We start from the raw sequence: 12,674 nt of genomic DNA, 5'->3' as shown, positions 1-12,674 counted from the left end.
TTGGGACTTTGTTAGAAAGTGAACCACCTGGGATGGAATTAGATAATACTATGAAAGGAAAGGTCTCACCCGAATAATGAGGCTGAAGGGTTGTCATTCCACATGTGAAGTCTCTGGATACAGTCTGAGCTGAAGCATGTTGAGGTGGCAATCTTGTGTTGATTAGGTTGTGACCGGCAGATGCAATATTATTTGATATGGGTTGGGAGAGGCATGTGGGAAAGTGGGCCCTATCCTAAGGTTCCAGGATTGGGGGAAATATAGGCTCTATAGGGGAGATGTGAGGTTCCTGCTGTCTTAGGGTTCCAAAACTGTAGCAGCTCAGTAGCTAGTGTAATTTGCTTCCCCTTTGCACAGACTCCCAGAGTTGAGCGGTGATCTGGTAAATATTAGTAAATAAATAAGTAAATAAATAAATAGTTAAGTGGAGATATTCAGTTACTATAAATATTTTTAATATTTAGTATTTATATTTTATGAAACCTCTTGTATTTATGTAGAATCAGACTGTCCAGTTTAGTATTAAAAAATAAACAATTGTGGTCCGGGAGGTAGCACAGTGGATAAAGCATAAGACTCTCAAGCATGAGGTTCTGAGTTTGATCCCTGGCAGCATATGTACCAGAGTGATGTCTGGTTCTTTCTCTCTCTCCTACCAGTCTAATAAATAAATAAATAATCTTAAAAAAAACAAAATAAAGAAAGTTTCGTCCCTCCTTTACACACTCCCTCCCACCCAAGGAGGGGTAAGAAGAAGGTATTTATATTTATATAGGCATCACTCAGATCTGAGTTTAGTTCACAGACTGTCTTCCATATCTAAGACTTTTTGTCTTAACTCCAGAGTGAAGGTCTCCTCTTCTCCACTCCAAGCCCCCCTCAAGTGCCTGGGGCCCTTTTCTCCAGGAATGAATCCAGAAGTGAAGCCCCTCCTTCCAGTTCTGACCATCAGACCTGTGCAATCATTATACTGTTCCCTGCACATTGTAAAATTTTCTCTGATGTTTCTGTCCATCAACATACCTGATGCTATCTTAAATACTAGATAAGATGCAGAAAAACTAGAGCTGGTGGGAAAATTTCACCTCCCCTCTGACACCAGTGACTTACAACATTTAACTGCTAAAAGGAAGCAGAATTTACACTTCAGAATGTGTCACTTGCCACAGGATTTCTTAATCTCACCTTTTAAAAATTATCTGTATTTATTTGTTGGATAGAGACAGAAATCAAGAGGGAAGAGGGGATAGAGAAGGAGACAGAGAAACACCTGCAACCCTGCTTCACCACTCGAAAAGCTTTCCCCCTGCCGGTGGGACCAGGGGCTTGAACCTGGGTCCTTGTGCACTGCAACACGTGTGCTCAACCAGGTGTGTCACCACCTGCCCCCAACCCTTTTTTATTGGATCAGTGCTCAGTTCTGATATAGTAGTGCTGGGGGTTGAACCTGGGACCTTTGGTGCCTCTGGCTTAAATATTTTTTTGCATGGTCATTATGCTATCTCTCTAAACCTAGGCTGATGAATCTTTTTTAAAGATTTTATTTGTGAAAAAGACACATTACCCCCTCACCACTGTGCAGGTCTTTGAAGCACTGAGGCAGAGTGGAGTAGTGTGTGGAGTGCTGAGCCCGTGACATTGCTTATAACTCATTAGACACCGATTTTCAATTCCTTTGTCAGCACCTCTTAGGCAGAGGCCCAGCACTGTTACCTCTCTCTCTCTCTATCTCCCTCTCATATTTAACTTATTGCAGCTTGGCAAAACAGCATGACAGTGAGGAGATTTAGAAAGAGAAGCTGGGTCAGTTTTGCAGCACATATCACAGGGCTGAATGATTCAAGAGACTCAGAGACATGAGCCCCATGTTCTCCAGGTCACTTATCTCACCTGCCTCTCTGGCTTCTGAGATGAAGGAATGATTAAAATAGTGTCTGGGGGGTTGGGCAGTGGTGCATCTTATTAAGTGCACACATTACCAAACTCAATGACCCAGGTCTGAGCCCCAGCTCCCCACCCGCAGAGGGTGGGGAATGTATCGGGAGTGACCGAGCAGGTCTGCATGTGTCTGTCTCTCTTCCTCCTTCCCTCTCAATTTCTCTGTTCTATTAAATAAAATATCAAAAGAGAGAAATGAAGAAAATGGCTGCAGGGAGCAGTGGATTTGTTGTGCCTGCACTGAATCCCAGCCATGACTCTGGTGGCAGTAAAACAAAAAGGTGAAAATCAGGGGCTGGGTGGTATCACAGTGGGATAAACACATATAGTGCGAAGCACAAGGACTGACACAAGGATCCCAGTTCAAGCCCCCAACTCCTCACCCGCCAGCAGAGGGGGGGTGGTCACTTCACTAGCAGTGAAGCAGGTCTGCAGATATCTTACTTCCCCCCCCCATCTTCCTCTCCTCTCTCTCTCAAATTCTCTCTGTCCTAACCAACAACAATAGCAACAGTAACAATAACAACAAGAATGGGGAAAAGATGGCTTCCAGTGCAGGAACAGAGCCCCAGAGATACAGCTGAAAGCAAAAAAAAAAAGTGAAAATCAATTATCTGAAAACATCATAGTCAAATGAACAGCTGGGCAAGAAACCTGCAGAGTTCAGCCGCATGTACAATGCAGTGTTGTCACCTTCTTGTGGACACAAAGTAGAATGCTCTCTCCCAGCTGTGGGGTCAAAGGAACCCTCCTACACTGCTGGATTGGTCCAGCCTCTGTGGAGAACAGTCTGGAGAACTCTCAGAAGGCTAGAAATGGACCTACCCTATGATGCTGCAATTCCTCTCCTGGGGCTATATCTTAAGGAATCCAACACACTCATCCAAAAATATCTGTGTACACATATGTTCTTAGCAGCACAATTTGTAATAGTCAAAACCTGGAAGCAACCCAGGTGTCCAACGACAGATGAGTGGCTGAGAAAGCTGTGGTATATATACACAATGGAATACTACTCAGCTGTAAAAAATGGTGACTTCACCGTTTTCAGCTGATCTTGGATGGACCTTGAAAAATTCATGTTAAGTGAAATAAGTCAGAAACAGAAGGATGAATATGGGATACTCTTACTCTTAGGCAGAAGTTGAAAAACAAGATCAGAAGAGAAAACACAAGTAGAACCTGAACTGGAATTGGCGTATTGCACCAAAGTAAAAGACTGTGGTGTGTGTGTGTGTGTGTGTGTGTGTGTGTGTGTGCTTGAGGGGAGAATACAGGTCCAAAGAGGATGAGAAAGGGCCTAGTGGGGCCTACATTGTTATATAGAAAACTGGCAAATGTTATACATGTAGAAACTATTGTATTTACTGTTGATGTAAAACATTAATTCCCCAATAAAGAAATTTTAAAAAAAGAATACTCTGTCCCAGACAATACTTCATACTCTGGGCCTTTTTTATTATTTTTCATTGGAGGGATTAGTGTTTTACAGTCAACAGTAAATACAGTGATTAATACATGTGTAAAATTTCTCAGTTTTCTGAAAAACACTGTACCCACCCCCCTTAGGTCTTCTTACACCATCATGCTCCAGGACTTGAGCCACCACCCCCAAGAGGCATTTATTTTGTGCAATATACCAAACACAAAGTTCTCCTCTGTGTTTTCCCTTCCATTCTCATTTCTCAATTTCTGTCTGTGAGTGATATCGTCCCATGTTAATTTTTCTCCTTCAGGCTTATCTCAATTCACATGATTCCTTCAAGCTCCATCCAACATGAGGTGAAGAAGGTGAACTCACCATTGTTGATATCTGTGTAGTATTCTAATGTGTGTACAGACCACAACTTACTCAGCCACTCATCTGTTGTTGGACACCTGGGTTGCTTCCAGGTTTTGGCTATTACCAATTGTATTGCTATGAACATAGTTACACAAATCTTTTTGGATATGTTTGGCTTATTAAATTATATCCCCAGGAGAGGATTTGTAGGTCATAGGTAGGTCCATTTCTAGCTTCTGAGAGTTCTCAAGACTGCTCTGCACCGGGGGTCAACCAATTTACATTCCCAGGAACAGAGGCATCCTTTGTCCTCACAACCTCTCTAGCATTGGTTGCTGTTACCTTTTCTGATGAATGGCATTCTCAAAGCAGTGAAGTGGTATCTCATTGTTGCTTTTATTTGCATTTCTCTTGTAATCAGTGACTGGGAGTTTGGTTGTTTTTTTTTTTTTTTTTCATGTCCATTGGCTTTTGATTACCTTCTTAATCTCTTCATATTCTGTCCCCATGTTTGGATGAGGTCATTTGTTTTTCTGTTGCTGAGTTCTGTGACCTCCCTCTCTAGATGGGTTACTAACCTTTTGTCTGATGTATGGCATGTAAAGGACTCCCATTCTGTAAGGAGTCTCTTTGTTTGGGTGGTGATTTCTTTGCTATGCAGAAGCTTTTCAGTTTTATGCAGTCCCATTGGTTGATTTTTGTTTTTAGTCTTCCTTGCAATTGTGTTTGTATAATTGAAGATACCTATAACATTTAGATGGAAAAAGAATGCTACCAGTATTTGACAGTTTCTTATCTAACATCCAAGTCTGTGATCCATTTGGAGTTTACTTTTTTTAAGTCCATAGAAAACCATGTAGGAGGGGGTCGGGCGGTGGCACAGTGGGTTAAACGCATGTGGCACAAAGCGCAAGGACCTGTGTAAGGATCCCTGTTCGAGCCCCCAGCTCCCCACCTGCAGGGGAATCGCTTCACAGGCAGTGAAGCAGGTCTGGAGGTGTCTATCTTTCTCTCCCCCTCTCTGTCTCCCCCTCCTCTCTCCATTTCTCTCTGTCCTATCCAACAATGAACAACATCAACAATGGTAATAATAATAACCACAAAGAGGCTACAACAACAAGGGCAACAAAAGGGGGAAAAATGGCCTCCAGGAGCGGTGGATTCATGGTGCAGGCACCGAGCCCAGCAATAACCCTGGAGGAAAAAAAAAAAAAAGAAAACCATGTAGGAAGCTTTTAAAAAAATATTTTATTTATTATAATTACAGTGAAAGAAAGATGTCAGAGCACTGCACAGCTCTGGTTTATGATGGTGCTGGGGATTGAACCTGGGATCCTGAACCTTCAGGCATGAAGGTCTTTTTTATTTTCTTACTGGGGGATTAATGGTTTATGGTCAACAGTAAAATACAATAGTTTGTACATGTGTAACATTTCCCAGTTTTCCATATAACAATTCAACCCCCACTAGGTCCTCCTCTGCCATCATGTTCCAGAACCTGAACCCTTCCCCCCACCCCCGCACCCAACACCAGAGCCTTTTACTTTGATGCAATACATTATAAGTTTAATTTTGTGTTTGGTGAAATGCAGTGGTTCAGTTTCTTCTTCTGCAAGTTTCAACCCAATTTTCCCAACATCATTTGTTGAAGAAGAGACTCTTCTCCATTTAATAATTTAGCCATCTTGTCAAAAATTAGATGTCCATAGATGTGGGGTCTCTGGGCCTCTTATATGCAGGCCGGGTATACCTGAATTGAGGAGGTGTCCAAAGTAATTTTATGAGAGTGTTTAGAACAGTGCTGAGGAAGGAGAGCACAGAATAGATTCACTTCACTGCAGGTGTGGCAGGCCAGGAATTTGTAATTGCTTCTGTCCCCAGTAGACTGTAGACCACTGCCGGAGACTAAGCCTCAGACACACAAGACAGTGCTTTTCACTCTGTCATTTCACCTGCCTCTCTGGCTGTTGATATGAAGGAATGATCTTTTAAAAAGTATAAAAGTCAGGAGGCAGGGGTAGATAGCACAATGGTTATACAAAGAGACTTTCAATCCTGAGGCTCCAAAGTCCAAGGTTCAATCCCCTGCTCCACTATATGCCAGAGCTGACCAGTGCTCTAGTAAAAAAATATGTATTTATATTATTTATTTTATTTTATTTATAAAAAGGAAACACTGATAAAACCATAGGATAAGAGGGATACAACTCCACACAATTCCCATCATCAGAACTCTGTATCCCATCCCCTCCCCTGATAGCTTTCCTATTCTTTATCCCTCTGGGAGTATGAGCCCAAGGTCATTTTGGGATGCAGAAGGTGAAAGGTCTGGCTTCTGTAATTGCTTCCCCACTGAACGTGGGTGTTGACAGGTAGATCCATACTCCCAGCCTGCCTCTCTCTTTCTGGGGTTCTGGGGAAGCGGAGCTCCAGGACACATTGGTGGGGTTGTCTGTCCAGGGAAGTGTGGTTGGCATCATGCTAGCATCTGGAACCTGGTGCTTGAAAAGAGAGTTAACATATAAAGCCAAACAAGTTGTTGACTAGTCATGAACCTAAAGGCTAGTACAGATTTATATTTATATTATTTTTATATACATCAGTGCTCTGGATACATGCTAGTCATATCAAGAACTGGGCAAGAAATTCAAAGGGTCCCTTTGGCCTAAAGGCAAGGGAACCACGTGTAATGCAGTATTATGCCGCCCCTTTGTGGGCACATGCTAGAATGCACCCTTTCTGCAAATTCTTCATTAAATTCAAATGTAGTCTTTAGATAGGACTAAATATACATGTGAATTCATTCAATAGAACATAGCAGCACAGCAGGGATGGTAGATCCTTGGAGAGTGTCTGTTAATTAAAAATAAAATGAGGGGAACCCAAGTGATTGTGCAGTGTTTATGCAAAAGACATTCATCAAGCCTGTCAACACCCATGTTCAGCTGAGAAGCAATTACAGAAGCCAGACCTTCCACCTTCTGTACCCCACAATGGCCTTGGGTTCATATTCCAGAGGGATAAAGAATAGGAAAGTTATCAGGGGAGGATATGGGATATGGAGTTCTGGCGGTGGGAATTGTGTGGAGTTGTGCCCCACTTATCCTATGGTTTTGTCAGTGTTTCCTTTTTATAAATAAAAAATAAATTAAAATAATTAAAATATAGGCCTTCTATGACAGCCCTGAGAAGTTGAGGTTGCTGTCACTTCTCCATCTCATCCTTTGTGTACTTTGGGGAAGAATAGGCCTCCCTGGGTACCAGGCCCTGAGGGTGCATCTCTTCGTGCCCGCAGATCCTGCATTCTACAACAGTCTCCCCTGAGCTCCAGCCAGACCCTCTCCTGCTGCCTCCCTGTCAGTGCCTGGCCCCCTGCCTCCTCCATACCCATCATCCTATCTCCACTCTCATTTATATAAAGTGTTGGAATATTTTCCCTCTCCTTTTTATTTTTTAAAAATATTTATTTATTCCCTTTTGTTGCCTTTGTTTTACTGTTGCCGTTATTGTTGTTGTTATTGATGTCATTGTTGTTGGATAGGACAGAGAGAAATGGAGAGAGAAGGGGAAGACAGAGAGGGGAAGAGAAAGAGAGACACTTGCAGACCTGCTTCACCACTTGTGAAGCAACTCCCCTGCTGGTGGGGAGCCAGGGGTTCAAACTGGGATCCTTATACAGGTCCTTGCGCTTTGTGCCACATGCACTTAACCTGCTGCGCTACTGCCTGACTCCCCTTCTCTCTCCTTAAAAAAAATATTTTTATTTATTTATCATTGAATCACAGATAAAAATTGAGAGAGGAGGGGGAGGTCGAGAGGGAAAGAGAGGGTGGGGTTGATAGCATAATGATTATGCAAAGAGACTCTCAAAGTCACTGGTTCAATCCCCCACAACCACCATAAACCAAAATTGAACAGTGCTCGGGTAAAAGGAGAGGCAGAAAGAGAGGGAAGGAAAGGGAGAGGGGGAGAGAGAGGGAGAGAGAGAAATAGAGAGAGTAATAGAGAGAGGGAAGGAAAGGAAGATGGAGAAGGAGAGAGGGAGAGGGAGGGAGAGCAAGACAGAGGCCTACTTCACCACTCCTGAAGCTTTCCCCCTGCAGGTGGGGACCAAGGGCTTGAACTTAGGACCGTGCACACTGTATTGTGTGCTCTTCACCAAGTGTGCCACTGCCTGGCCCTGGAATATTTTCTCCATATACTTTTTGCTGGTTTCCCTCCCCTTCATGAGGAGAGTGAATATTTCTTTGGTCCTTCTGAACCCTGCCTTCTAAGGGCTGTAGGGGCTGTGTTGATGCTGAAGGAGTGCATACAAATTAATAACTGCTTGTACCAAACTCCTTTTAACCACCTGTGAATCCTAAACCTAACCCCTCTGCCCCTTGGTATTTGTAAAATCCTTGGCAGATTTAAAGTTAGCTTCTGGTATTTGTAAAAGTCCTGACAGCCTTTGACCTTTGCGACCTCTGCCCACCTGTTAGTCCTTGTATGCATATTGTGAATCATTTTATTTTGAAACCTTTCTTTATCTGTAAAAGGGAAATATAGCACACAAGGGCCCAGAAGCTTTTTGGTATTAGCTGATCCTGGATCTTGCAAGCCAAAAAAACCCCTCTGTTTTCCAGTAACCCCAGGGTGTCATGACTTTTGTTCAGATTCCTGAGTTTACAATGCCTGTTGTGAGCTGTGCCTGAGGGAGGGGTGCCCAGGGGCATGATTCCATTACCATCTCCTGAATATTGTTTCCTCTCTTGTGCTGAAGACATTTATTTGTATTAATATTTAATACACCTAAATTCGGTGCCCTACCTACACTTTTCCCTAATGATAATCTCCAGCACTCTCACAGTCTCAACTAGGATTCTGACTCAGTACAATTTTTGTTGTTATTTTGGTACAATTACCATAGAAAACATCTCAGATCCTCACAGTAGGCATGAGTGGGAGCCAACTCCTATGCTGATGGGAATGTATATATTTATTTTGATACATTTTATTAGTAATAACCTAAACTGCTATAAAGTGACAGAGGTAAAAGTACTACTCCAAAACATTAATTCCCCATAAAGAAAAATTTTTTAAAAAGTTCTACTTTAAACACAACCTTCACGATAGCCTCCGTAGTACTCACAAAGGACCATTTGAAATATTTGCAGAGGATTCAAGAACCAGGTAGTGTTTTGCTCCATAGAACACACACACTCCCATGCCTGATACCTGTGTTTGATTCCCAAATACCACAGCAGGTGGGGAAATTCACAAGTGATGAACAGTGATGCAGATGCCTCTAATTTCGATCACTCTCTTTCTCTTTTCAATAATACATCTCCAATTATACAAAATTAGCCTTTAGGGCATGGGAGACAGCATAATGATTATGCAAAAGACTCAGGCCTGAGGCACTGAGATCTCAGGTTCAATCCCTGCACCACCATAAACCAGAGCTGAGCAGTGCTCTGGTCTCTCCATCATTCTATTTCTCTCTCCGTAAAATAAATATTTTTTTTAAATAAGAGTACGTGGGTACAGTGGATTTTTATACAGAATTTGACCCATCGATAATCCTAATCACAACAAAAATATGCACAGATATAAAAGGCTACTGACAAAAATAAAATGGGGGCAAATGACAGACCTCAATAAACAAAGGATCAGTATGTATTTATTGGGTTTGATGGAATTTATAAAAACTCTCAGCTGAGTTCCAATATGAAACTATGTAGAGTTAATAAGGATGCAGTACTAAGCACAGAAAGGGGTAATTGTGGCAAACTTTCAAAGTTTAATTCAGGGTGGGGTGGATAACACGATGCTTATGCAAACACACTCTCATGCCTGAGGCTCCAAAGTCCTAGATTCAATCCTCTGCACCACCATAAGCCTGAGCTGATCAGTGCTCTGGTTAAAAATAATGATAATAGTGGTCCGGGAGGTGGCACAGTGATAAAGCCTTGGACTGTCAAGCATGAGGTCCTGAGTTCAGACCTCAGCAGCACATGTGCCACAGTGATAGCTGGTTCTTTCTCTCTCCTCCTATCTTTCTCATAAATAAATTAAAATATTTTTTAATTAAAAAATAATAATAAACAACCATAAATAAATAATAATAATAAAAGGGGTTGTATTATTATGTGGAAAACTGAGAAATTTTATACATGTACAAACTATTGTATTCACTGCCAAAAGTAAAACATTAATTCCCCCAATGAAGGAAAAAATGTCCCCCCCAAAAAAAAAGTGAACCCTCAGGACAAGGACCACTTTAGGGTGGGGCAGAGTTGTCTTCAGTAAGAACCAGGTGAGGATTAATCTTCCATAGGACTCCTGGTGCCTGATAGGATTTGCAGACACCTCTTCTGATTGGCTGAAGCCAGAGCTCAGGGTGGGAAGTAGTAGGAGTGAAGGGTATAAAAAGCAGCAGAAGCAGTGTGGGGATGCATTGGAGTTGCAGAGGACCGGAGTTGAAGATGGCAGACGTGCTGGGCATCCTGCGGCAATTCCACATGGAGCAGAAGGAGATTGTGGTAAGAGGAGATTATGTGACTTTTGGAGAATTCTCATGGCCCAAGAGCATGCAGACCAACTATGTGGCCTGGGGAAGTGGCAAGGATGGAGAAGCCAGAGAGTACTACACGCTGGAGTGCCTGCTATTCTTTCTGATGCATGCCCAACTGCCTCATGTTGTGTATGTGAGAAAGGCAGCCAGTGTACACATTCCTGTGGTGAGAAGACCTGACAGAAAGGATCTGCTGAGCTACCTGAATGGGGAAGTATCCACATGCATGGGCCTAGAGCGCACTGGCCCTGTGCAAATGCATCTTGGGCAGGTGGCTCCAGTCAAGCGAGGTGCAGAGGCAGTCCTCCCAGAAGCCAAGAAGGCACGAGTGGAGGATGAAGAGGCTGTGAGGCAGGACCAGGAGAGACTGGCTGCTCTTCTGCAGGCTCCTAAGGAAGCCAGTGTCTGCACTGAACGCCTCAAGCCACTGTCTGAAGCCATGTCCGTGGACAAGATTGCTGAGATTAAGGCCAAGAGGATGGCTAAGAAGAAGACTACCATCAAGGTGGATATTGAGGGTCCTGGAGCTGCCCCGACAGCCAGGAGATTCGTGGATGCTGACGTGGAAGCCACCCGAGAGATTGTCAGCAGAGAGAGGCTGGGAAGGACACGCACCACCATTCTACAGAGCACAGGCAAGACTTTCAGAGACAGCATCTTTGCCATCCTGGACTCTGTCAAAGCCAGAGAAGCAGGCCAGGCCCCTGAACAGCCAGCAGCTCCAAAGGCAGCAGCAGCCGGGCCTCCCACAGGGTGCACCCAGCCGCAGCCTCCAGCTGCCTATGACAGATACGACCAGGAAAGATTCAGACACAAAAAGGACACCGGAGACTTCCACATAGACACCAAAGGTACCTACCGTGGCCTGAGCCTCCCTTCCATAACAGCCTCTGTCTTCCTTCCTCAGCCTCAGGCTCAGCCTCTGTCTTTGACTCCAGGAGGCCAGGCTGTGCCAAGACCCCTTGTCCAAACCAGGCCGCCCCTGCAGCAGAGCAACAGAGGCTCTGGCACACCCATCATCCTTATTCCGGCGGCACCCACCTCTTTAATCACCATGCTGAATGCCACAGACCTTCTCCAGGACCTGAGCTTCGTGCCTTCCGAGGCCAAGAAGAGACAAGGCTGCCGGCCCGCCAAGGAAACTCTCATCCAGAGAAGCAAGAGCCCGAGGCCAGCGTGGGACTCTGCCAGCACTGTCAGGGTTCACTACCGAGTCGTGGACCAGCCCCTGAGACTCAGCCCTGGAGACTGGGATCGAGTTGTAGCCGTGTTTGTGCAAGGCCCCACCTGGCAGTTCAAGGGCTGGCCCTGGCGCCTGCATGATGGCTCTCCAGACCACATCTTTGCTCACATGAAGGCCTTCCACTTCAAGTATGACCATCTTCCTCTCGAGCCCAATGTGCACAAGTGGGACGTCACAGTCTTGGAGGTCAGCACTCACCAGCGCCATTCCGACAGACCCGTTTTCCTGCGCTTCTGGGAAACACTGGACAGCTACATGCTGAAGCACAAAGCTCACCTGCGATTCTGAAGCACGGCCTTGACCCAGGAATTCTGGATGGACAAACTTGTCTGGCTAAGGCAGACAGATAAAAGCCATTTGGATGGTGTCTTTCCAGCAGTGACAGAGACTGGGCACCAGAGGCACCTTGGGACTCCTGGTGTGGGTTCTCCCCCTGTGTATAATGTACTGACTACATTGTTCCCTTTATCTTTGTATGGGATGCAGTGAATGATTGAATAAAGCATCTAAAAGGCAAATCTCTCATGTCATCCGATATCATTGTATTTATTTATTTTTATGTGAACCATAGCTCAGGGAAACCTACCAATGTTCTTGATAGGAGTTTTTTTTTAATTAATGTAGATTAGTGGTTTATAGTAAATACATTTTTTTATAAATGTGTAAAATTTCTGTTTTCTAAAAAACACTCTCAACCCCAGCCTAGGTCTTCCTCCACCATCATTACACATGACCTGAGCTCCACCCACCCCTGCCCGAACCCTTTACTTTGGTACAATACACCAAACGCAGTGTAAATTCTACTTTGTGCTTCCCCATTCTGTTCTTCACATTGAAACTTCTGGATCTCAGTTGATTTTGGGGGAGCCCCAAATGTGGGCCCTCCCAGACCTGCACAGGTGCTCTTTGTGTCAGGACTTGGTCTCTCATAGTGTTGCTGAGGAATTATTCTGATGCAGTCTCCGCCCCCAGGTTTTACCACGCCAGTGAAATCCTAGCAGTGCCCCCTTCAACCAATCCTGGCCCCCCAGGGCACTCCTGGTTGTCGCCCAATAAAAAGCCCCCTCACCTTCCCCCCTCTGGGCTCTCAGCTCCCCCTTCTGTCAGATCTCGCCCCCTTCTCCTGCCCCTTGGTCAGGTAGTGGGACGGCCAT

General features: G+C 44.4%; 1 protein-coding gene and 1 long non-coding RNA gene across 2 annotated transcripts in view; one reads left to right on the top strand and one right to left on the bottom strand.

Moving 5' to 3' along the window:
* Nucleotides 1–12,674, bottom strand: part of LOC132537038 (uncharacterized) — a 168,469-nt gene that overhangs the window by 33,855 nt on the left and 121,940 nt on the right. The window lies entirely within an intron of this gene.
* LOC132537036 (parafibromin-like) lies at nucleotides 10,189–11,808 on the top strand. Its single transcript, XM_060186472.1, has one exon. The coding sequence runs from the start codon at nucleotides 10,189–10,191 to the stop codon at nucleotides 11,806–11,808; it is 1,620 nt and encodes a 539-aa protein (XP_060042455.1).

This window comes from Erinaceus europaeus, chromosome 2 (assembly GCF_950295315.1).
Source record: "Erinaceus europaeus chromosome 2, mEriEur2.1, whole genome shotgun sequence".
NCBI lineage: Eukaryota > Metazoa > Chordata > Mammalia > Eulipotyphla > Erinaceidae > Erinaceus > Erinaceus europaeus.
The sequence above is the reverse complement of the archived record's forward strand: the minus strand, read 5'-3'. Positions and strand labels throughout refer to the sequence as shown.

Coding starts and splice junctions, on each gene's coding strand:
- LOC132537036 (XM_060186472.1), top strand. CDS start 10,189: ATGGCAGACGTGCTGGGCATCCTGCGGCAATTCCACATGGAGCAGAAG.